This window comes from Pararge aegeria, chromosome 13 (assembly GCF_905163445.1).
Source record: "Pararge aegeria chromosome 13, ilParAegt1.1, whole genome shotgun sequence".
NCBI lineage: Eukaryota > Metazoa > Arthropoda > Insecta > Lepidoptera > Nymphalidae > Pararge > Pararge aegeria.
The window spans coordinates 7,313,445-7,340,490 of NC_053192.1; the positions used below are offsets into that span (position 1 = coordinate 7,313,445).

Genomic DNA, 27,046 nt, shown 5'->3' on the forward strand with positions numbered 1-27,046 from the left:
TAAAAAACTTAAGAATAGGCTTTGTAAGAGTTATAAAAAGCCTATCCTTAAGTATTTTTAACCCATACTGGAGATTTTCTTCATTTTATACCATCTGCATAACCTGTGCATACCCTCTATGCACGCCACCGCTTCCAAAGGTAGCATTTACCCATAATCACCACGCTGGGCAGACGGTTTGGTGATCGCAGTAGATGGTCGTAGTAGCCCAGAGGGCGCTGTGGCCTGTTCTCTGTCATAGTCCCTTTGTCGCCTCGTACGACACCCGCGGGTGGAAAAGGGGGTGGTGACAGCAGTATTCCGATACTACTAAGTTATTAACATCAATGTATAAAAGATTTTGTTAAGTTCGTTATTATACCTTGATATGTATAGATAAAGCCAAGAGATAATTAGTTTTATTTCATACAGAAAACATAAAAGAAAACATGTACCCAATCTCAAACTGATACTGACATAGTGACCTGAAATTTGAATTCTGTGACTATAGTAAGTTAGTTGCATGATTAAATAAATAGATATACTACGACAATACACACATCGCCATCTAGCCCAATGTAAGCGTAGCTTGTGTTATGGGTACTAAGATAGCTGTTGAATATTTTATGAATATAATACACATAAATACTAATAACATACAGATATACACCCAGACACTGAAAAAAAATCATGTTCATCACACAAACATTTTACAGTTGTGGGAATCGAACCCACAGCCAAGGATTCAGGAAGCAGTGTCGCTGCCCACTGCGCCATTCGGCCGTCGATTGTTAAGATATTAAGAGAGTTTTAATCTCCTATAAGTATTTTGTGTTTACGATAGCAGCAGTCTTTTATCTATCTTTAGGTAATATAATTCGATTTTACAAGTTTGGTAACAATGCGAAAGAAACGCAGACGATGTCACGAACGTGTCAGCTAGGATCTCACAAAATAGTCTTCATATATAAATTAAAATGATTATAATGCATAAATACCTGGGTCACTGAAGCAGGTCGAGATGCACGCCAGCATACAGAATATGAGCCCTAATTTGGGCGGATTATTCCATGCGGCCATCTTGCACGATTAAACTCTGCAAACATAAACGTTCATCCATTGTTTATATTAAAAATCAAAGGTTTTTACTGTGATGGAAATATGTAGGCCTAAATAAAGCTTATAAAAATGTAAAAGTTTTAATTAAAAACTAACCATACCAACACGGGTATGGCGAGTAGGAGATAGGGTATGCGTAGTACTTAGTAAATAATATAGTTAGTTAGGTTAGCCCGCTTCAAGCAATCTGAGGCTAACTTTTAGTAGTAAAATAATATAAATAACTAAAGTAAAGCTTTCAATTCAAGGCTTAAAGGAAATTCAATTTATAGTAAACTCGATTTTTAACTTTGCGTATTAAAATCTTATCGTATGACAATACATTTGTCAAAATCAGTCTTATAGATATTCCCCCAAAACATAGTCCGATAGGCTATGGGAGAATATCTGCATACAAATGTATGTAGGTATATACTTAAGTATGTATTTACTGTGTATATAATTGTATATAATGATAATAATAATAATATGTTTAGTTTGTAGGCATACAAGACACATACGCCGACGGCCAATTGGCGCAGTGGGCAGAGACCTTTCTGAGTCCAAGGCCGTGGGTTCGATTCCCACAACTGGAAAATGTTTGTGTGATGAACATGAATGTTTTTCAGTGTCTGGGTGTTTATATGTATATTAAAAGTATTTATGTATATTATTAATAAAAATATTCATCAGTTATCTTAGTACCTATAACACAAGTTACGCTTACTCTGGGACTACATGGCGGTGTGTGTATTGTCGTAGTATATTTATTTATCTATACGCAGTTTGATAATTCTAGACAAATACAAAATAATAAAATTAACATAATACTAAAGGATACATACAGAAACCGTGTACAAAACTAATATTGGAACACAAAAAACCATTCCACTTTAAGACTAACCGCTTGTTTGAGAGTATTACACGTAATACTCTCAAACAGGCGGTTAGTCATATCATACCATGTAGCAGTTGAAATTAATTATTTCACGTCCAGTGTTCTAAACGTTTACCATAAGATGGGAAAAATTTGGTGGGCTAGCAACATTCCGCGAGTGTGAAGTTAGATGTGTGCAAGCGTTTTCACTGTATTTAGACACAATACACTGCATAGAATATTGGCTAAATAAGAGGTCTCAATTCTGCAGTACAAACTATACAACTATGTAAAATAACTAGGTTATCTTAGCATTTGAAAGAACTTAAAGTTTGATTGATTATTTAAAAGCGTTGCAAAATCAAATGAAATAACACTTTTGCTTGCTTAGACTCGATATAAAAATATTATTTCAATGTTTATATTTAATTTACTTAATTGGTTGTTAAGTACAGTTGAGATTAAGCGGCTTGAAAAACCATTTAAGTACAAGGTTGAACAGGAATTTGGTTTAATTCAAGTCAATAATGTTTTGAACGACTTATTTTATCAGTATTTTAAAAGGTTTCTGAAACGTACATGTATTTTATATCTTTTATTTTATTTATTAAAATCAATGTCGAGTTAATAAAAAATATTATCAACTACTGGAATACAAATAAAACCTGCATAAATTTGTCTTGTTTTAAATAAGTACCAATACATTTATTGGAAAAAAATAGTGTGCAGCGGTATCAAGCAATACGTAAGTGTCCGCTATAACACATGTCATGTGCAATAGCCGACACAGAAAGTAATGTACTTACATAAGCGAGAATAAGTGTATTTATAATAAACATAATAAAGTACAAAAATAAATATAGTAAAAATACATAAAAAAAGATGCTGTGGCATCTTTCTTCTTCTGTTTTTTGAAATTATGTTTGCAATGACATCGTTTTAAAATATGCTACCGTTATGTTCGAGAAAAATAAAAAGTGTTTCATTTTTACAGTTAATGTCCTTTGTGTCACAGTGTTTGCAATGTGCAAATCATTTTATATAAATCATTCTTGGGGTTAATAAACCCTACTCAACTAAGTCATGAATGCTTTTCGAAGATAATCCGTGCTATTGTTTCTTTACAATTAAAGTGTATCATAATATGCACGGATATCTGCAAAAATAAATCCGTTATGTCTCTAAAATAGCCAGTCTAACAAGGTTTGTCCAAAACAGCTCTTGACCATATTCGTAGTTAGTAAGGCTTACGCAAATTATGTCAACTTGTTAATCCGAAGACCTTCCAAACACGACTGTATTGTGCTACTTGATAGCTTGAAGCCATTTACATTTATTGCTTATACAAAGCTTAATCTTTTTACTCAGCTTCAACTATTTGTACATTTATGTACAAATAGTCGAAGCTGTAATTATTATGTTTTACAATCGATATCAGGACAAAAATTACTTCTTACGATCTAGGAACATTCGTTCTAACAAATGTGCAATAACAAACAGCACCTATCCAGTGAAGGCAAAATTACTCATACGGACAATGAACTTTATTTTAAAAAGTCGTTCTACCATTCGCTTAGTGTTTCTATCGAAATTTTTTATAACTTGTCTAATAGTGTTAACAATCCTTTCATTACTTTTAGGATAAAGTATGTTTAAAAATGTGAAAAATAAATAATAAAAAAGAAACAAAGAAAATCTCATTTTATTGTGTGTTTTATTATTTCCTTAATAATTCGAAAAAGATTTGACATTTTCTGATACCTTTTACGAAATTAAGTAATTGCAAATAAAAGAAATGACTTCGTTAACAGAAGTTTGAGTTATATTCACATGTAAAAGAAAGTTCTCAGATTTGTTTAAAAGCACAATATGATTAAAAGACTCTTAATATTTACATTTAGTTAAATACCTAAAGCATAGTTAAAATCATAAAACACCATAATATTTGCAAGACCTAAGGAAATTTACGAAAATTAATCTTAATTTGCATAATACTCCGCGAAAAGCAGGAGAATCTGTATGGTGTAATTTATAACTTCTTCGATCTTTATTCTCCACACCAAACAGATCTTCAACAATGTACCCTCTACGCACGTTTCGCTCCAAAACCGGAGCATCCTCAGGAGATGTTGACTTTACAATAATTCTTTGTAAAGTCATCATCCCTAGTAACTATAAAGATTCCACAAAGTAACGCCTACTTCTATGCAATTGACCTAAAGAATCAGAGTATAAGTAAGGGTTCTCGGAAGAACATTGGGCATAGAAGGAAAAATAGATAGTGTGATGTGTAACGGAACAAAACCGGGTCATGTGTGCCCAGATAGAAGAAAAACATAACTGACACTACCATTTATATATTTCCTTACTAGAGACACAAGCGGTTCGTCATTATTATTTACTATTACTGACTCGCCCCGGCTTCACACACGTGTACAAAGAGGAAGACGCGTGATTATGAAAACCTTGTCCAAGCAACTCTCTATAAATTGATAGCATCAACAAGGAAAGGAGGAAGTAGGTTGTTCATCTCGGATAATCGACAAGCAATCTTCAAGATCAAACACTAAAGTAAAATTTGATCCAAAAAGATTCAATTAAAGGTTTCATCAGACAAGACAGGGTACAAGGGCAGCCCAAGATGCGTTGCCATTTGGCCCACATAACGTGTTGTGCAATACCAGATTCACTCGGACAATTGGACAAAAGCGAGGTTTTTTGATAACACAAGTGTTTGATGCTACGTAGCTATTCGTAGATCTTTATTGTGCTAAAATAAATTGCGAATGAAAACTTACGGATATTACGACAGCAACAGAATTCAACTGTGATAAGCCTTAAGACAACAACTCTGAACTAATTGAAAGCCCACGGAAATAAAGTTTTATTGAAGTTACTCAGAAGAAAAATAAGTACAAGTAACCCTGCAAAATTGATCTTATAAAAATACTTATTGCCAACATCGAAAAGTTGAGCAAACAATAATGTGTACTCTATGAAATTTAATTTAATTATAGCTCACAGAAAAGTGGGGTTTACAAAGCGTCGCTGCAAACTCAAAAGATGATTTCTCATGCCGTTCCGATAAGTGCTCGTGTTATTATTTAAAATTAACGGTCATGTATAATTGCGCTTAGGCAAGCGTTCGAATTTGACCCATTAATACATGCAAGGTCGACATACCAAACAGCTTGTCTGATGACCCATAGTTCTGCCATGCCATGTAAGTGAAAACTTGTTTTGTGCACTTTTTAATCTAATATAAATAACCAATAACACCTTACAAAGTTAAAATAGTTCTTCTATTGTTTATCATGGTATTAGATTAGATACAGTGATTCTTCATTTAACTCAATCAATCAAATTGTAAAAGAATATTGCACGGCTTACCCAAACTTAAGTTTATCTTCAGTCTTTATAGTTGTCCATCTTGAATGCCAGTTTCTTGTGTTTTATAAATAATAACTGAGCAATATTGTTTTACGTGAAACTGTGTCTAGCCTTCTTTTACGTTCCTAAGAATGGACAAATTATATGTTTGTAACATTAAAGATCGATATTGTAAACTTCATTAATCTTTAAAAGTGATTTAACTAACACGAGGTACCTATATTGAAATGTCAAAGGTCCCGTATATGAAGAAACGCTGGCATATAACCAATTCTGTGGTCTACGTTTATAAAGAAAATCAGTCTCGTTGTCTCACACTGAGGACGGGTTAAGGTCGTAGTCCACGAAGAAGTCCCTTTTTATTATTATTATTAAACTCTTTATTTGTATACCACAACATTTAAAATATAACAAAAACAGAAACATCGAAAGAAGTAGTAATACAAATGGCGGCCTTATCGCTTAATAGCGATCTCTGCCAGGCAACCTTAGAATTAGGAAAAAAAAAGAAGAGGAGAATAGACTGCTGGTGGTACAAATATTAAAATACATACATGCAAATAACTACATGCCAATACATAAACTAGTGTGCACAAATAGATAAAAAGTAAATAATATAATAAATAAATAAATATAAAAATAAACTAATATATATAATAACAACACTTACATAATTAAATACTTTAACATACAATAAATGAGTAAGTACATATATACATATTATTAAAAGTCGTTAACAATATAATGGGCCTTAACTGCTCTTTTAAATATCGCCAGTGATTTGGATCGTCGTATGCTCAATGGAAGCGCATTCCACAATTCCACAGCTCGTACGCTAAACGAACGCTTATAAAATTTTGTCCTATGATAAGGCATACACAGCGTCAGCGCACGGCACGATCTTACACCAGATTGCTCACCAAGAAAAGTGAACTTCTCTTTTAAATACGAGGGAGTATTTAGATGAAATAACACACAGTACAGAAGAGAAAGTACATGCATATCCCGGCGACGACGAATAGGAAGCCACTTGAGTTTTTGTCGAAATTCGGAAACATGGTCATATTTGCGAAGGCCAAATATGAACCGAATAGCAAGATTTTGAAGACGCTCAAGTTTATTAAGCTGATCCTCGGTCAGATTAAGAAAGCTTGCATCCGCATAATCGAGAATAGATAGAAAAAGAGAATGTGCTAGCATAACTTTGGTCGGAATTGGAAGTAATGATTGCAGCCTTCGCAACAAGCTCATCGCCACAAACACTTTCTGACTCAGCTCTTTGACATGCACTGTCCATGACAATTCCCGGTCGAGGTATACACCAAGATCTTTCACAGAGTCACAAAAAGGAATAGCGATGCCATTATAAATAACAGAAGGAATGCTCAGCCAATCAACCCTCGCGATCATTCCTGAGCTACCAATAACGATAGCTTTTGATTTTGCAGGATTGACCTTTAGCCCATATTGCCTGCTCCACTCAGAAATTGCAGCCATATCATTATTTATAGCTGCAACAGCAGAACCAAGATTTTGAAGGGTAGATGAGCGATATATTTGGATATCATCTGCATACATGTGATAGAGAGAAGAGATGTTTTGAGTAATAGAGTTAATAAAAATAGAAAAAAGTAAAGGAGATAACACGCCACCCTGAGGTACCCCAGCCGCAACATCACACCAAGACGAAAAGGACTCGTCAATCTGAATGCGCTGTCGACGGCCATTGATGTAACTCCGAAACCAGTCTATACCCTTTGCAGATTGGTGGACTTCACACGCGCTTGAGAACGTAATACCCGATTCCTAGTCTACTGATAGAAGAAGTGCTTTTAAAGGATAAATGTTAGGACTAGTTAGCCTATTTACAAACTTAGTTTTAACCGATTTCTAAGCATCGGTGTTATGCTTTAGGTCTAAATTACTGGTTTTTATCAACTTACGTCAACTATTTCGTTATTGGTATCGTTTTAATTATTGATCTAATACATCAAACTGCACCATATGCGCATTCCAATGAGGCATTTTAATCGCCGTATAATTCTGAATTTAGTCACCACTTCAAGCATGTTCTCAAACGGCAATGTCTTTACATGGATCGTTTGACTAACCAACTGTTTTGGAAACTTGATGTTGGTCAATTATGTGTATGATCCATGATTCTGTTTAGTTCTTTGATCAATTTAGTGCATTTATCTCAGTATTGGTACAGCAGCTATTTACTTCAGGTTATCATATTACTAATTATTTTCGGATAACTACTCTTTCATTTTAAATACGCAGTCTACAGTTTATAGACTATTAAATATTCTGTTAATTATTTCTACTGCCAAGCTATTGTAAAACTGAGTTTTTTCCCTTTTTTTAATTCCCCGGTTTTACTCGTTTTAGTTCTTTTGATCTTTGCAGCAAATGCAAGCAAAGCCGCAAACTAGAAACATACAACTTAACGCTATGTGAAGGCTATTTCATATTTGTGTCGTAACAAATATTTGCTTAAACACGATTGTGATGACGATTACAGAAAAACATTCGTAAATCTATCATTTTATGACGTTTACTATGTAACTGTGATGAGGCTTGATTGGCTCGTAATGTAGTATTGTAATAGGTCATTGGCAGGATTCTAGCAGATCCTGCGTGAGTCATTAGGTTTTCCAACGAACGTGTACGTTACTATGTGTACTTAGAGATAAGAATAAAGCATGAAAGGAATATGGGTTTGAATTGTTTTTGATGATTGAATAATTGAATGAATCTTTTTAAATATCCTTTTTACGAAGGTTTGATTGAACCTTTTTTTTATTAGTATATCGGTTGGAACTTAATAATTGGTGTAAGATTTTTTGCAAAAACTTTTAGCTGGATTATCGTCATCAGTGTGTTGATTATCTACAGGCCTCCTCTCTGACAGGAGAGACGGTTCTAGGGCATATATACACAAAGCTTCTCCAATGCGGGTTGGTTAGTGATGCTAACCGAAACCAACGAGTCATTATTAAACTGTTTGAACCTCAATAAATGAAAAAAAGAAATGTGTTAGAGCTAACTAATGGAACTTCTGCAAACATTGAAATTTAATACAAGTAAATTGAGAGCTTTAAATAACCTGATAATTTAGTAGGTAACTTAGGTAAATTGCGAGCATGTAAGTGGTACTAACTACATGTAAGGACCTTCTGATAGTTGTACTTAATACATGTATGATACTTTTTACTTAAGATTGACAGGTTGACAACAGAATTGGCTATCATTACAAGCTAACAGTTTGTAATGTACCGTTTAATAACAACCGATCAACTAAGAAGTACATTGAATATTCCAAAGTTAGATAGATATAATAATTATTAGTTCTCTTGCAGCATATCCTTAAAGTGTTTAACCTATATTTAATGTTTTTAATTATCGCATAAACATAATTGATTACACGAAAATTGTAAAACATAGTGCTTACATTGAAAAGAAGGTCGATTTTTATCATTCGACCTGTATAAAGTTTCATTAAAAATGATAAATTATACGAGATTATAATTTTTGAGCATTTCCATATACTTATCTTTATAAACCGGATCGTTAGCCAGCTGATTTTTTCAAATGTCAGTCACAGTTCAATGACTAGCAATCTGGTTTGTCAGTCATAACTAAGCATTGTTCTTGCTCTTTATATATTAATTTTAAAGTTTCATATATATTTATTGTCTTCCAAACTTAAAAGACCTTAATACCAAATAAAATAAGTAATTACTACGCCTGTTTATTTTTTTTGTGAAAGGTTTTAACCAAAAATTAGGATGGGTAATTTCTAAAATTATTTGGATTATTTTGAAATGTAATGATTAGACCTATCGATGGAAACTTATACTTCGCCGTTAGATACAAGAACTTAGGAACAATCTTAAAATGCAAATATCCTTGTTAATAATTCATTTTAATATACATAAATGGGCATGCTTACGCAATTTAACGATGCAGAGGATGCAACTAGTAATATGATAGCTATAAGTGGGTAAATAGCAAAAACGTTTTATTCGTCTGGTGAATTCAAGAGTTGGCCCGCGTCCTTGCGTTCACCACGAGGCACTTCGCCCACCTTATCATCGAATGTCATCATCTAAGATCGGACCACGGCTAGTAGAAAGGCACAACTCACCTCTTAATTTCGGCTGAACATCTCAAAATTTCCAGCGATATATTCTGGTGTCTTCGTCGATGGCTTTAGATGTTTTTGAAACACGAACCGTAGGTACGCGCGGATTGTTTACGGAGCGAAAGCGAACACGGAAGTTGTGGTGTTTAGGTTAATGTTAAGTAAGGTCGAGTCGTCGTCGAAGGCGGTCGACTCGCGCGCGGTTGATGTTCGACTCCGTGCGGTTTCTCCGACGGTGTCGCGAGGAGAAAGTCTCGGCCGTGGTGCGCCCGCGTCGGTTGGCGTACGACATGGAGGGGACGTGACGTAGTCTCTAAATCAACAGACACCTGAACATCCTCTTTGTAATTGCTCCGTGACTACTGTCCGGTAATCCCTAACTGATATTATAAATGCGAAATTATGTTTGTTTGTTTGTTGGCCCTGGCTTAACGCCCTTACTATCAATTTGATTTTAGGTATAGAATTATTTGATTGGACGGAGAGTAACACCTCACTTTTTATCCTTGGAAAACGAAAGGTATCTACGAGATTTGAAAAACCGTAATAAACGCAGAACACGTGCAACGTCTACTAATTTCTAAGCAAGTTCGATATTCATTGAATTTGTTATCACAGTCCACGTAACATTTGCAAGCCGAAGTTGGTCAATTTTGCATTATTTTTATTATCCTCAGGCTAATATTAATGATCCTATAATGATGCACAGCGGTTAGCCTCCCTTTTAAGAGGAACGGTTTCGATCCCCGGGACACACTTTTAACGTTTCTGTGTTATCTGAGTTTTAAGCATTTAATTTTCACTTGCTTTACGGTTAAGAAAAAAATGTGAGGAAACCTGCATTTCTAAGTGTTATAAGCACTTGGCCAGCGTGGTGGACTAAGGCCTGTACATCCTTTTAATTTTGAGAGGAGACCCGTGGCCTGTTGTGAGCTGACACCGGGTTGATATTGATAAATGATGCTCAGGCCTTGCCTCTATTAGAAGAGAGGAGGAGATTGTTGACCCTTCATCGACATCCCTTCATCATTGGCACTTATGCAGTTTTATTAAGGCACTCAGCAAATTCAGAGATTGTGGCTGGGAGATGCTAATGCATCCGCCATATAATCTTGACCTTATAACTTCATGCATGTGTCGCGCTTTTCGGTCAGTAGTTCTAAGATTTCAGTAAAGAGATTATGTCACTATGTTCAAGATGACAAAAAGGGATCGAACAAATTGGCTCATATATATTGTTACTAGCTGTTGCCCACGACTTCGTCTGCGTTTGTTTTGATGATTTTGTTTTTGTTGTGGCGTTCAATCTAGTTGTAGCTCTACAAAAATTTAAAGTATTCAGTATCGCTAAGCCTTAAATGAGGGGTTTGCTGCTGTCCGCTGTGGAGTTCTGTTCTCTATCTCCAACCACATTAAGATGATCTAAACAAAGTTTGGACAAAATTAAACACATATTATAACCTGTATAGTACAAAAATATTTTTTTAAATCGGTTATAATTTGTCGGAGTTATGGTGTAAAATCGTCAAACACTTTCATCCCCGCTCCCAAAGGAACCGAGCTTAATATCGGGATAAAAAGTATCCTATATTACTTCTAACACTTAGAAAACTACATGAAACCTTGTACAATATTTGTACAAGGTTTCATGTAGTTTTTGCGTGAAAGCGTAACAAACAACCTTACATTGACATTTATTATATTAGTAGGGATAGGGATTAAATGTGATTAAACTGAAAAAATGTCTTGAGTTTTTATTTAAAACGCGAAGAAACTTGTTTCCCGAACAATTATTTTATAATATAATAATTGTAGTAAGCCGATCATCATATCAACCATTACCGGCCCACTACAGGGAATGGTTCTCCTCTCACAATGAGAAGGGGTTTAGGCCGTAGTCCAACATACTGGCCCAGTGCGAATTGGAAGACTTCATAGGCCTTGGAGAACATTATGGAGAACTCTCAGGCATGCAGGTTTCCTCACGATGTTTTCCTTGACCGTCGAATCAAAAGATATTTTAATTGCTTTAATAATCCGCTAAATATTATAAAAATAAATAAAATTCAAACACACCATTCGCTTCACTATTGAAACTATTACTTGTCATTTCAGTATGAACATCGTTAACACTTCATTAATTTAAATGACTCTGGGACCCAGCGCTATAATTTAACCAATTAGACCTTTCCCACGGAACTCCATACATAATCCCCCGAGGGAGTATCAATTATAACTCAACAAAATACTAATATATTAGGTATTCCTACTAACGTAGTACGAAAAAAGGTGGAAGAGAAAAAAACGACCTTACTCCGTGCTACTCATGTAGTAAATGCGAAAGCGTGTTTATTTTGTTTGTCTTTCTAAGCATAGGTTTTTCCGCCGAAATAGATTGATGTTATTTCTGTCATGGAGACAGTTTAGACGGCCGAGTGGCGCAGTGGCAACTACCCGGCTTTCTGAGTCCAAGATCGTGGGTTCGATTGCCACTACTGGAAAAATGTTTGTGTGATGAACATAAATGATTTTCAGTGTCTGGGTGTTTATCTGTATATTATAAGTATTTATGTGTATTATATTCATAAAAAAATATTCTTCAGCTATCTTAGTAACCATAACACAAGCTACGCTTACTTTGGGGCTAGATGGTGCTGTGTGTATTGTTGTAGTATATTTATTTATTTTTATTTAGAGTTTATAGGCTGGAGTAACATAGGCGTTATAGCCCGAAACGGTTCCTCTAGAACAGACCTCACTCAAAGAAACAAACAGGATCCGTTTTATTGCTACAAACATATTGTGGTAAAACATACCATACTACATTATAAAAGACAAGAGTGATTGATGCCATTCAGTGCTTTAGAAAGGGAACTAAGAAAGTAGAGACATAGTACCTACCTATCTACATACGAATACTTTTTGGTTTTGACTCCCGGTTTGATGAGAGTCAAAACCAAAGAGTATTCGTATGTCTATTGTTGCACGTTTTGCTTTGCCCGCTTGCCTTAAGGTAATCTTGATTTAAATAGTTGTGGTCGGACTACTACCGTACTAGCAGGAGGGTTATATTCAAAACGTGCATCAGGAGTAGGTACAATCAGTCGCACGCCCTTTGAACGAAGCATTGCAAAGATAACGTGCCTCGTTAGGTGTTTACCAGTGAAGAGAGCACTCATTCTATTGGTGGAAACGACTAAATACAGTCGGATTGTAGCCGTATTCATGATAGACGATTCATGTCGTGTTGCTGTCGTGTTGCTGTCATGTTGCTGCAGTTTTTTAGTTTTAGCTGTGTATGAACCGTGCCAGTTTTTTTACACACATAGCCATCTAGCCCCAAAGTAAGCGTAGCTTGTGTTATGGGTAATAAGATGACTGTTGAATATTTTTATAAATAATATACATAAATACTCAGAATATACATCTAATCACCCTAACACCCATACACTGAAAAACATTCATGCTCATCACATGAAGATTTTTCCAGTTGTGGGTATCGAACCCACGGCTTGGACTCTTTGCAAAAATTTTTATAACGCATGTTTTATGGGAAAGGTTTTTAAAAATATTAGACACGTTTTTTAAAAACTTAATTTTACCAACTAAAATTTATTTGAACTATATATATGTATTGAGTTTTTCTTAACTATATATGCATTATGATTTACTTTATGGTCTGGCAGATCATCAAAGACATTAAAAATATTTATTGCCGTAGTTTGCTTAAACAGATAGGGACAAGGGGGAGCATTGGCGCTTTACATCCTCGATGACAACCAAACCATTCGCCATACCAGGCACGGACTTGAGTGATTATATTATTGTAAGAATGCGTTTTTACTTAGTTTATTGTGGGATTATTCTTAGACTTGGACGCATTTGAAGCCCTTTAGTTTTCAGTTAACGAATGCAATTGTTACCATCATATCACTACCTACATATTTTTTATTATTATTTATTTATTTCCCATCTTACATTTTTGTCATTACAGGAAAAAGTTATCCTAATACGACAATGCAGCATGTTATGTAAATTTGAATAATATAAATAACTATAATGTATATGATAAAATCCAAATCGCTATGTTTGTGAGTTCACTCAGAGTGCAACAAAATAAATCCGTCTTCTCGGCTATCACATTGAGGGTACGGAGTGCGCGCGTCAGTGGCGCCTCCTTCAGTAGCTTGTAAACTAACTAACTAACTTTCCTTCTTGTTCTTTATGTACTGTACGCATGCATTGTACGCATTAGAAATTATCATCTATATGGAGTATAAAGTCATCATAGATATATAGGAACGTGAAAGCCATATTAATTATTATAATCCCAACGTTAACTTCTTTAACTTTTTTGAATCTATGAAGAGTTTTTTAAATAACTCACAAAGCGTTTCCTATGTCCGTTTTCACATTGGGCCTGCATCGTGGACTACGGCCTTAACCCCTTCTCATTGTAGAGGAGACCAAACACCTAAGAGTAGGTGAAATGTTTTTTATCTGTAGACATCACCTTAATCATTATGCTTAGATTAGTGTAACACTGGTAGTAATTCTTAAACTAAATTAAATAGACCGGACTAAAAACAGTGTAGGCATTTCCACAGGCAACATTGGAGAAAGGATGACATTACTCTAAATAAGGGGGTCTACCCCCTTATTTAGAGTAATGTTGGTGGTACATGCAGCACAGTTTTTACTATTGCAGTGCCACCCTTGCTAGTATTTTAAGTGCCATTGTAACTGTTCCAAATAAAGATTTATTATATAGATTTATTTAATTTAGCTAAGAGATTTTGTATAAGATAATTGATACAAATGCCCATCAAAAATTTTTAAAATGTATATGGGATAAGTATGTTAAATAATGTTAACATATTATTTATCAACAAGGCATAAATAATATGTTATCCATGTTTTACATAAGTAAAAATATGGATAGCATATTATGCTAACATAAAAATGTTTATTAGTTCTAACTTCCGCCTAATTATTTGTTATCATTAAGTGGTCCGTTTTTTAATGCCAGAAATTATACGGAATTTATATCATTAGGGTCAATAGCAAATTAACTTGGAACTAATTTATTATTTCATATAAAAAGTAAATGAAATATAAGAAAAAAAATGTTATAATGTACCTAATGTAATTCGGAATTTCGATAAAAAATAATTGGATTTTATAGTTTCTGTGGCATTATATTAAGCTCGTTGGGCATTTTCATATTATAAAATAAAATCCAAATGTTAAAGTATTCAGATGTACCCAGAAGCGTAAATAATAAAATAAAATCAAATACGGACCTGTCTCATCACAAGGCATCTGTTTATACAATTATCGGTTAAAAGGCGAGTCAGAGGCGCGCGCTGTTCTTCCTAAATGACTCCTTCAAAATTATATCCATCGGGAACCGGGACACTTACTACCAAACACTCCGATTAGTAGTACACATCCTGCAACCGTACCAAATGTACGAGTGTTACGAACCGTAGCAATAATATAGTCAGTGAATATTTTGTTATTTCAAAACTTAACACATAAGCAAAAAGCAAATGGAATCGTTTACAAATTATCAGCTCAACGATGAAACCTGGGAGCACCTGTGTTCAGTGACGTTTCAAAACAACGTTGATACTGTGCCAGTTACAAAACAAAGGTGCCAAGCCAATGCACGGGAGCGTGATAGGACGCAAAAGTTAGTATTGAAGCTTTTTTAACTTAAGACTATGATAGACAATAGTGCTGTTTATAGATAGCTACTAAAACCGACACGAACATATATTAGAATTGCTGCTAAGACTAATATCCCTTAGTCAAAGTGGATAACTATTACTATTTTTATCGCATGAGCGAAGTTTATGCAAAGAAAAATCGTTCATACATTTATCTATATTTTGAAGGAGGTAAAGTTTGTGAATATTGGTTAGAAGCAAGCGTTATTGGCCGTTAAGGCGCTATGCAGAATTCCTTGATATATCATGAAAATTAATATTAATTTGCTATACTCCGCGAAAAGGAGGAGAATCTGTATGGTGTAATTTATAATTCCTCTTCAAAGCAAAGCTAAGCTTAATTTTCATAATGAAGTTTGTGAGGTTGTAGGGAGTGGAGTTATCTCTGGACCACTGAACTGACTTGAATCTTCTTTTACCTATAGAAAGCCACGTTATTTATGGGTGTCATAGGCTATAATATATTAACAGAGTTCAAACAAGGAAACAAACCCTAGCTTAATTATAAGCCTATCTAAGGTCTGTACCTAACAGACGTTAATCAATAAAAAAAAAGACAAAGTTACAATATTTCTGTAAATTTTAACCGAGATGAATTAAATTTGAATATATGATACAAGTACATCAGGATACATAAAATACGAAGGATTTAATGAGAAAAATGAGCGAACCGTTTACTTTCCCCGGTATAAAGGTTTTTATGTCTGTCTGTATAATGGAAGCAATGGTTAAGTGGAACAACAAAACAGACACTCTTTCGCGTTTATAATATGGGTTTTATGGATTAAATGGCTCTAGATTTTGGTCTAATTCATGTTGCTTGTTGCATATACATTGAAGTGTTTCTTCAACCCTTTCATATTCATTATTATCATCATATCAACCGATAGACGTCCACAGCTGGACACAGGTTTTTTGTAAGGAGTTCTAAATTACACGGTTTTTTGCCGCTTTGGTCCAGCGACTACTTGCGATGCGCTTAATGTCGTCTGCCCACCTCGTCGGGGGTTTGACAACGCTGCGCTTACCAGTGCGTGGCTGCCATTCCAGAACCTTGGGACCCCCAACGTGCATCCTTTCTCTAAGCTAAGTGCCCCGGCGATTGCCACTTCAGCTTCGCGACTCGTTGTGCTATGTCGGTAACTCTGGTTCTTTTACGGATGTTATCATTTCTGATTTCATCACGTAGACATACTCCCAGCATATCTCTCTCCATCACCTGGTGAGAGACTCTGAGCCTTCTTATGCGGCCCATAGTTAGCGACCATGTTTCGGAACCATAGGTCATCACTGGCAACACGCACTGTTCCAAGACAACCATTCATATTCGACATAGAAAGAAGTAAAAAACTTAAAGTGTAAGAAATCCTAAGTTATATTCCTGCTGTCGTCTAATTTTTGTAGTAAAATATTATTTGTGCGTTGCGAATGTCAAATAGAATTGTTATCAAAATACCATTTGAATTTCTAAGCAGCGTGAACATGGCATTCAACGCGCTTCGCCTCTTGATTCCCACGGAGCCCCCAGATCGCAAGCTCAGCAAGATTGAGATTTTGCGCCTAGCTGGCAGTTACATCACGCATCTAGACAACCAACTGTACACTGGTGAGTTAAGTTATATATAAGTTTGTTTATTATTTTAATAACGAAAATTTGGCAGATCAAAATACAGTTGTCACGACCAATAACCTTTACGGACTGCCGTACGAGGCTACTGAGAGAATATAACGGGGAACGGGTAGCAGCGTCCTCCTTGCTACTACTACTACTACGTGCACCAACCCGTCTGCCCAGCGTGGTTATTATGGGCTTTAGTCCAGCAGTGGACTGTTTTTTTTTTGTTTTTTTAAATAAATAAATAATTTATATACGACAACGCACATCGCCATCTAGCCCCAAAGTAAGCGTAGCTTGTGTTATGGGTACTGAGATGACTGGTGAATATTATTATAAATAATATACATAAATACTTATAATATACATATAAACACCCAAACACTGAAAAACATTCATGCTCAACACACAAACATTTTCCAGTTGTGGGAATCGAACCCACGGCCTTGGACTCAGAAAGCAGGGTGATTATTGATGGTTGATGAAAATTTTCAAAGTAACCTTTTCTCCTCTACGAGAGAGAACGTCTATGCCAGTCCCGGATTAAGCAGCGGTCCGTCCGTCTGTCTGTATGTCTGTGTCTGGCAAGTGCACTAGTTCAAAAAGTTGCTTGCGCGTTTACCGTATGAAATTATTTAAATTATTTACGCCAAGGTAATAGGCGGCTACCGAGTGTCTGACGTGGATTGTCTTAGTAGGAAAAATAAGTTTCACTCAAAAAATTACGCAAAGAGATGAGTGGTGTAAAATATGCGGGGCCCCCTTACGCGCGGTGCCCGTAGCAATGGCTACTCTTGCTACATGGTTAATCCGGCACTGGCCTATGCACAGCAGTAGGTCGATAATAGGCTGATGCTGATGATGAAGATGATTAATTTTATAAATTTAAAATGCATATAAAAAATTTCGGAACCGACACGATTTGAACCTGCGACTCTCCGCAATCGCGGCCTGAGCGCTTTCTCCAATTAAGCTACGGCTTTCCTACCGTCGATGCCGAAATAAGTATTCCGAAATATTTTATATGCATTTTAAATTTATAAAATTGATTATTCCTCCAAGTGTAGGTAAAAACACTAATAAAAATGATGATGATGATTAAGTTATAAGCAAAGTAAGAACATGAAATGAGTAAGTATCCCTCTATTAGTCACCTATCTGATGTAATATCTAAGCGTTACACGATTTCCCATCTTTTAACCACCTGCATACTAAACTATGAAACATAATACACATAATATACATAATCTTGCGTATACTAACCCTTTGTAAAGCACCGCAGTATATAAACGGTTGAGAGAAATTAATGTTAATATTATTACAGGTAACATGGAACAGCCGTGCATTCAACAAAGCGATATTGAATACAAAAATACCTCGCTTTGTACATTTTGTTGGTCTACGATAAAGAAAGATGTGAGTAAACTCTGTAACGGACGTTCTTCACTGTCTTCTTATCTTTTTCATAATGTGACCATACAATAGTGTAGTTTTAGTAGTTATTCAAAACGAGTTTTGAATTATTCGTATTTATTCTTAAGTTTGAAACTCCTCCCTTTTTTAATAAACTTGGCATTGTGTCCAAATAGTAATATCTTACTTTGTTATACTTCAACTGACGTCCTATAAGCACCACTTCCACTTTTCACAACTTCCAAAGCCAGAGCGTGAAAAAACATTCCCACGTTATGCCACCTCAAAAGCAACTCAAAGTTCACACTGGTAGGCTACCTTTACTTTAAATATGCTGGACACGGGACAAATCGCACCGCACGAATTTCTAGTTGATGAAAACAGGGAGGTAATTTGTAATTGCTCTGTTTATAAGCGATTGTTTTTCACTTATCATGAAAAGGGCCACGGTCCATCAATGATCATTATTAAAAATAGCACACTCATATTAATTACCTCATATATCAAAAGGTATTAATGAAATAACGAGAAACAGAAATTTATTTAAAACAGTGTGGTGGGCTTAGGCGCTATATTCCTTTTCTATAATAAATAATAAGCCCCCGCTTTGCTTTCAGATATAAACTGAACCGATGAATCTGATGAACTTTTTAATATTACAGAAATCTTCGACCCTGATGAACAAAGAATTTCAAGGACCTTATTAATTTTAGAGTAGGCAATTTTTGTTTTATTAGACTAGTCATCGAATTGTATTACTTTAACATAAGATATTAAATACATCCTCAATTTATGATAGATAATAATTAATATAACGTTAGTACATAATTTTAATTTGTAATTTCGTATTAATTTATATTGTCCTGTGGCTACACTTCCTATGTAACTATTTAAGGAATTAATTTTATTTATAAGTATAACAATTGTATTTATCTAAGATTGTTGTAATTTGTTTTGTTTACTTATCATTGATCCTAAAGTCTAACAATCAATTGTGTAAGATAACTTTGCTATTAATGTATCTGTTTGCTTGGAAAAGGTTTCATAAATAAATAAATTAATAAAAACTTATCAAAATGGCACCATTTATTAATTCATAATTTCCATTGTAAACTAAGTATTGTATTTAGGAAGGAGTTTTATGTAAAAACTAATGGGAATAATCACAACCAGAGAAACAATAATAGCTGGATAATTTAATTAAATTACATAGATACATAAAGTTATACAGTTTGGCAGTAGATAGGTACCTATATTTACGGAAACATTTAAAGTCGAGGTTACTACAAAATTGTTAAGTTTAAAACTTAATTTAAAAAGTCTGCTAGTTTATAACTTCACTCCAAAAATCCACAAGATGAAAATATTTGATGTTGCTAAAGAGTTGTTGCTGAGTTTATTGCCGGCTCCTTCTTTATATTTCCAAAGAGGTAGCAAGCAGATTATAACGTACGTAATATAAACGTAATATAAACTAACAGACTGGAGAAACAAAAGGCCTGTAAAATAGGCCCTAGTAGGTAGGTATACATATATTTTTGCATTTTTTTGATTAATCCGTTTTGAATTGTTCGATAGCTAACAAAACTAATTCATTAAAGGTAAATTTCAGGCTACCATTTCCTTAAAGAATTTTTTAAATCACATGATATTTTTATCATGCTATTTAAGTTACCCTTGATACTAAGGCCGTAATTTAAATGATCCTAATAAGGGTGTATGTGAAGCCCACAAATGGAATCGTTTTATTTCCTCGATTAACAACCTTTTCGATTTTCCAACATTTTACAAATATCTATTAAACCTTGGTGAAAAGGCAGACTGAACATAGAATAACGCCGAATTGGTGTCAAAATTTTTCTATATATTTTACATAAATTTCGTACTGTTTATATAAACTTTATTGTTTCGATGCTCACAGGATTTTATATAAATTTAAGTAAAAAATCTAATATAAATACTACATTATGTACATTCCTTAGCAAATAACAATAGTGTTACTATTTAAAATATTTGTTACTTATTTCATAGTATATATTCCATTTAATAATCTGGAATAACATTTTAATAATTACCCACTGAAAGTTAATATACATATAATGCAAGATTCCAAGCATTTTAAGTACAGTTAAGTATTTATTTTCATTTTAAGTAATTCAGTTCTAAGTCATTTTAGTTCTTAATAATTTTTAAGTAACATACACATCTAAAAAGAAATAGGTCATAATATTATTTACTGACTAGTAAAAAATCTAGTCATATTATGTCTGAAACACAGTAAGGCTTTCAAATACCATCGCATACTCTTGTGATATGCTGATAAAATGACACTGACGCTTTTTTTATATAATAAGGCAATTATTTACCATATAATGCAAGGTTTAAACCAAGCGAGCAGCATTGCAAGGAGTTCTCTCTCCATTGCTCAGTATCGAGACACTGTAACATAATGCTACTAATATTCTCGTTTAAATACTTATGTTCGTGATCACTTTTACAACCAGCGCTTCTTTTGGCACATTTGTAAAATACATATATTCAGCAGAACTGAAAATAAGAATTTTTATGCGAGTCTAATTAGGTCCATATTTCTTTGACGTTGAAAGCGTTTCAATATTTGAAAAAGGCTCTTAAGGTCCTTTAAGGTTAAAGCACTCGTAGCTGCAGCTTTCGGCGCGTTAATCTTGACGTATATTGTATTTGTCTTTTAATTATCCATTCTAACTAGATAATTCCTGTTCACTAATGATTTGAATGTCCTCAAATTTTAGTTAAAACGTAAGAAATACGTTACAAACGAAGAAGCAAAGTTCTCGTTATGTGTCCCAGGAATATCAACGACGTAAGAAAGCAGACCCTTACGATTCAGTTGCATAAATTACTTAGGAAATCAGGACTCTGAAAGTTTACCTTTAGTAGGTATAAAGCTGTTGACAGCAAGCTTAATTGGACACATACTGCAGCACAATATTTGAAAGCCTCAATGAAGATAATAGAATAGATCTTAGCCTAAAACATCATAAATAATTAAGGCAAGTATTTACAGTATAGCACATATTCATCGAATATATAAAACAATCATAAAACTCTATTCATAATACTCACTACAGAAATGCAAATAAAAACAATTATTACAATTAAACCTTTCACATTGGTGACTCGTGCATAACATCAACAAAACATAAAACGCCGGGGCCCTAACATACTTAGACACAATATTTCCTCTACGAAGACATCACAGTCAAATGATATTTTAAATTATACTTATTCAATACCATCGCCTATGAACCAAATCATTCTACAACAGTTCATTTCTATATACAAAGTTCCAACTATTTGGAGTATCAACATCTGTTCCATGCAACATGGAAATACAGGCCCTTAGCTATCGAATACTGTTTCTATCTCTACCTATGAATGGACTGGACTCGTGGTTATTTTTTTCTAGATTCCCCGATAAGGTCGGGTCAGGTCGACTTCTCTTGAAAAATCCTAGTTTCCATAACGCGATTATAAGTAAAATAAGCACTATTAGTCCTACTATTACAGAAACTATTATCACCCATAACGGCACGTCTGAGGGTTCACTTATCTTCAAATCTGGATACGCAACCGTCACCACCTGAAATAATAAAACAATTGATTTTAAATTTATAAAGCTTCAAACATTAGGTCCAGGCTAAATTTTTTATTACGAAAACTGTTAATTTTATGATTCGAGGGTTGCTGTGTGCGTTTAACCAATGGACATCTTCTCAAAATCCCTACAAAGAGATTACATCAGTCACACAGCTTTTTGTGACGGTGCTCGTCCGGAGAATAACTACTGCCATGTTTATTTGCAAAGCAGCATCGTTGTAATGCTGCGTTGCTGGTGTTATTACTGACACATGGGGGCTTAACACCCACACCTCTGATTGATAGACAGAAGTTGTAGCACGTGTCCCTGACATACCCTACGAAGTTTTGCTATGTTTTCCCAGTTCTTGTGTCCCATCACATCCTGCAAATTCTTTCACTTTGACTTTGACTATCAAGGTGTAAAATCGGAACATTACGCAATGTTTTGCTAAACTTAACAAAACAAGTTAAAGCGCGAGCCCCTTTCAAATCAATTTCCATAACAATTTTGCTGTTATGCCAGGTTTATTATTAAGGCTTTTTATATAAATGTTTGATTTAGATAAATAGATATTAGACATTAAAAAAAAATACTGAATATTCGTACCGTAAAAGAATCATCGTCATGTGTCTTCTGGTGTATATTATAATGCTCCGGTATATGGATAGAGGCTGTAGAGGCAATGTTAACGTGGCTGACTCGGGGATAGTCCTCGACCAGGGTTGCGTTCCAGAGACGAGCCTTCACCGTGATTGTTGTGGCTTGCATACGACCCAGGCGGTAGATCACGCATTGAAACTGGATGCACTTTGCAGATTTCTTTTGACAGTTCTAAGATAAAAAAACGTGGGTGTACACGCGTAAGAAGTTATATCTAATTTTTATATTCTAAATTTTATCTTACTGCTTATTCTACTTGTAGAGAAAAATAAACTAACAAACAATCTTTAAAACCAGCTAACCCGAATTAGAGTAGTGGGAATTTATGCTCTTAAAACTTATTCTTCTAATGCCTATGCCCAGCAGTGGGACGTTAATAGGATGATTATGACGATGTTGTCAGGTTTTGGAGTGCTCACGCGTCGTAACAAAAAGCCCATACAAAGCGTAACTTGGCGAATTTGTGGAATTTTATATGAATTACTCCGTGTAAATTTGTCTGGTAGTCCAGGATGATAGCAAACAAATCTTAAGACTTACATCGTAGGGTCACGTAATGCGGAGGAAAGAACATAACGTTACCGGAAGAATGTTATGTATACGTGAGATAACAACGAAGTAGAGATGGATCAAAGAAAAGATGGATAGATTATTCCCTCTTTCTACTAAAGGAACTATGTCAAGCAGGAGTATGTTAATAGGGTCAAGAAGTTGATGATAAAGTAAATGATAAAGTTCTTTATACCTTTTTATGTTTGTTAATGTAGATTTTTCCACTTAGCATTCTTTTCCAAATTTTAGTTAAGAAAATTATAGTTTCCGTCTAGCCAACTCACCATATTGACGACATGTTTTCGATGACCATCCTTATCAGTATAGGCTTCAGCTTTTATAATATCGTCTTCTCTTTTTCGTCTTACTTTGTTTTCGACACTACTACTATATCCAACAATATTATTAGTTATTCTTGAAGAGTTATGTCCTTTTTCACTCGAACTAACACTGAGTTTTCCAGTACTTAAGAATGGATCAATCTCAAGATTTTCAAGATAAGGCTCTGAAGAACCTGCTCGCGTTGTTAATTTAAGTGGGTTGATTTCGCTCTCAGATATAAAACATTCTCCATTTCTTTGATCTGTAAGAGAAAAAATAGTCAAGATGCGTCCTAAATTAAATTTAATTTCTACGTGATATTGTAGATATCTCTCATGTTAATGTTTACTCGTATATATTATAGAAAGGTTGAAGTTTACTCGCGAGTTAAGCCGCAGGCATAGGGCGATTCACATAACGTTGTTTTCTTCTACTTGTTTTAATATAGGTAATATTTATTAAAGTTGTCTTATATTTTATTTTGTTTTAAATTATCATTCCAAATCACCTGCTTCACCGTCGACTGTAGGTACATCTTCTGGGTATAGTAACCATTTCCCTTGAGAATTTTCGGATGCTACCTGATGAGGCCAGGCTATCAGCACCTGCACTGACGATACTCGCCACGGCCCCTCGTTAAATACCTGAAGATCAATGAATTAAACCGTTAAATTTTACACTTAACGCAATACCAGTTGGTTTAGGAATTAAATTTTGAAATCAACAGCTGATATTGCTTTTGTTAAATTATATAAAATATATCACTGAGATTTACACTAGCTAAGGCTTTATAAATACCTGATACGTATGTATTACTCGAGTTCCAATATCATCGAAGTGATTCATGGCAGATTCCCCCTTCACTTCACCTCCATAGAATACTTGCTCGGGTCGTGCGGCACTGTAATTGTTTTGAATCTTGTCAGTATTTATTATTATCAAAAGATTATTAACGTCTAAACTAAGAGTAACTGTAACATTTATGTTAAAATATAGTTAAAGTTTTTATTCTTAATGATACTCTCGTAAAGATTGAAAAAAAACTTTTTAGATATATTTAACTTAGCGACTATATGTATATGTTAATTTATGCTAATATATTGGCAAACGTAGGTAAACGAATTGTTACCTTTCCACATTGTATATCGATCACCTTTCATCGTCGTAGATTTTATTATTATAACCTGGTAGTATAAGAAGCGGTGATAGCCCAGCCCCGACTAGGTTTAATTTCGGGGGACCGAATTCGAAAAAAAGAACGCACCTCTTACATTTCTAAGTTTACATGATTTAAGTAATTTAAATATCGATTGATTCAACGGTAAAGGAAAACATCGTAAGGAAACCTGCATGGCTGAAAGTTCTCCATAATGTTCTCAAAGGCGTGTGAAGGCCACCAATCCGCATCGGGCCACCGTGGTGGACTACTGCCTAAAAACTCCTTCTCATTGTCACACCCGTGCCCTGTAGTGGGCTGGTAATGGGTTGATATGATGAAGTAAGATTTGCAACCAATTTAATTATGATGGATAGTCTGCCTCTTACCCTTTGATCAATAGTTCAGCATTTTTTATCACCAGGGCTTCTACTTGTACAGGTTTCTTTCCTGGATGTTTTTCTTTTGAAGTGGAATTCGCCCAAACAGTGAAAATAACTGATGGTTCGTTATCTTCCAATGCCCTAGCGTCAAACCGCAACGTAACTGGAGGGCTGCCGGCTAATTGTCGCTTGAATGGATTCTCTAGGAGACAGGATACTGTTGTTTTGTTCACACTGGTGCAGATCATGTGCTTACCCTGGAATCATATCGTGAAATATGTTGTAATATGTTGATGAGCCTCTATATTTCGATATTAACGCCACTTTTTTGCTTTGGTTTTTTTGTCATTCGGCGGATATTTATCACACATATTATATGTATGACAATTTATTTTACAGTATAACGAGTAATATTAGAATTGTACACAATGGAAATTTGATATTCGACCACTATTACCTATTTGGTTAGGTAATAAATAGTAAGTAAATAAATAATATAAAAGTTAATTCGTTTGTTAAGTCGATTTTTGTAGATAATTTCCGTTAACTTGTAATAATAAAGTAAAGATAACAATGCTTGATAAAGCAAGAGTTTTGTGCAATAGTTGATAACTGCTAAAAAAATATCATAATAATTGACCATACAGTAATTCGATCTCTCAGGTAACTATGAGTTCATTGTCCACAAACTTATGATGGGACTAGTTGAATAAAAAATGGCAATATGTATCATATCACCCAATATGTATCAACTTTGGAATGTTTATTTAGGGATTAGAAAATCCAAGGAAAAGAAAAGTCAACTTATTAACTTATAAAATAAAACAGACGGTAAAAGAGCTACAGTGCTTTATCCACTTAGGTGTTCGTATTTATTGAAAACTTCTTACTGTACTGTTCGCAGCAATATAATGTAGACTAGCGTGATGTTGTACAAATAGTTGCGCCTCATATGCCGATTCTCCATGGTTATCCACTGATATTGAGAGTTTTATTTCCTCTTCTTGACCCAAAGTCAACACGTATGCTTTATCATCTTTGGCTGTAAGTATAATGTAATGTCCTCAGTAAATAGTTATTTTGCAGTGCTACTCTAAATGAAAAGTCGGTATTTATCTTAGGTATCATAGGTCGGCATTAAGATACACGGAGATCTTATAGTACATGGAAATCGTAAAGTAAAAGAAAAGTAAGAGCAAGAACTTTCTTAAATATGAACACAAAGAAAATATTTACTGCAATACATTACTTTTCTCTAGCTGTAAAACTGGTTGAACAATTAAATCGCTGACGCAGACACCGTCAAGACCACAGTCGTTCAAAAAGTTTGCGCTAAATGCAGTTCTTGCGGTAGCATTCAACACTGGATAGTCGTCTATCCTGGGCAATTCGCCTGTTGTGGAATACTGTGGCTGAACTTGCACAATTTTGTAGGTCACTTGGAACTGCAAACAAAGTAAATGTAAATCGTAATTTGATTTATTTCAAATATTTTCTTTCACCTGTACGCATATAGCTCTAAATAGTGGTTGAAAACAGCGTCATTCATCGTCAATAATATACAGTGACAATAATCCAAAGTAGGCTAGTGCACTGTATTAATTAAAACCTTAATCTTCAGTTAAAAAGTAAATTATGACGAAAGATGATATAGATACATAAGTTTTACTTACTTTAATAGGCGTTTGTATGTCCCTGGTATTATTCTTCAAATAAACAGTGTGCTCTCTACAATCTTCGACATTTTTGCGGAGATGAATTTTTTTATTGACTATATTAGATTTTTCCGAATCAAAGAACACTCTAGAGTATTTTCTCCCACCAGGAAATGTTTCGGCTTCAATTATGTAATTGATTTCATGACTGTTACTTTGGGCAGATGCTACAACAGATTCGATAACACAACAAGCTTGAAAATGGAAGCAAGTATATATTGAAGTGGGATCTGTCTGACATCCTGGTTTCGTTGGATCAATGTTAATAGTACCATCAGATAGACGAATGGACGTTTTTATGTCGATTATTGGTTTCGTTCGAATAAGTGCGACGCTACTCTGTAAAATAAAAAAAAACGTTAGTTTCGTTATGAGGAAATCTACTT

The 27,046-nt window shown here is 34.6% G+C and overlaps 3 protein-coding genes across 4 annotated transcripts in view; 1 reads left to right on the top strand and 2 right to left on the bottom strand.

The window, feature by feature from the left end:
• Positions 1 to 9,726, bottom strand: part of LOC120628638 (dual oxidase) — a 46,514-nt gene extending 36,788 nt beyond the window's left edge. Inside the window, exons 1-2 of the mRNA XM_039897170.1 lie at positions 9,495 to 9,726; positions 978 to 1,075 (exon numbers count right to left, since the gene is read on the bottom strand). Of these exons, the coding sequence (XP_039753104.1) occupies positions 978 to 1,059 (82 nt within the window). The 5' untranslated portion in view covers positions 1,060 to 1,075; positions 9,495 to 9,726. The remainder of the gene's footprint in view (positions 1 to 977; positions 1,076 to 9,494) is intronic.
• Positions 9,727 to 15,043: 5,317 nt separating this feature from the next.
• LOC120628639 (transcription factor 15-like) lies at positions 15,044 to 18,995 on the top strand. Its single transcript, XM_039897171.1, has 4 exons — positions 15,044 to 15,186; positions 16,696 to 16,829; positions 18,163 to 18,254; positions 18,914 to 18,995. The coding sequence occupies exons 1-4, from the start codon at positions 15,044 to 15,046 to the stop codon at positions 18,956 to 18,958; spliced, it is 414 nt and encodes a 137-aa protein (XP_039753105.1). The 3' UTR covers positions 18,959 to 18,995.
• A 434-nt stretch (positions 18,996 to 19,429) lies between these two features.
• LOC120628586 (integrin alpha-PS1) overlaps positions 19,430 to 27,046 on the bottom strand; it is a 105,835-nt gene continuing 98,218 nt past the window's right edge. For both annotated transcript variants that reach the window (XM_039897027.1, XM_039897026.1), the window contains 9 exons: positions 26,619 to 26,999; positions 26,195 to 26,390; positions 25,836 to 25,987; positions 24,952 to 25,202; positions 24,205 to 24,307; positions 23,915 to 24,050; positions 23,370 to 23,668; positions 22,480 to 22,704; positions 19,430 to 21,873 (listed from right to left, as the gene is read on the bottom strand). In XM_039897027.1, the coding sequence (XP_039752961.1) occupies positions 21,637 to 21,873; positions 22,480 to 22,704; positions 23,370 to 23,668; positions 23,915 to 24,050; positions 24,205 to 24,307; positions 24,952 to 25,202; positions 25,836 to 25,987; positions 26,195 to 26,390; positions 26,619 to 26,999 (1,980 nt within the window). In that variant the 3' untranslated portion in view covers positions 19,430 to 21,636. The remainder of the gene's footprint in view (positions 21,874 to 22,479; positions 22,705 to 23,369; positions 23,669 to 23,914; positions 24,051 to 24,204; positions 24,308 to 24,951; positions 25,203 to 25,835; positions 25,988 to 26,194; positions 26,391 to 26,618; positions 27,000 to 27,046) is intronic.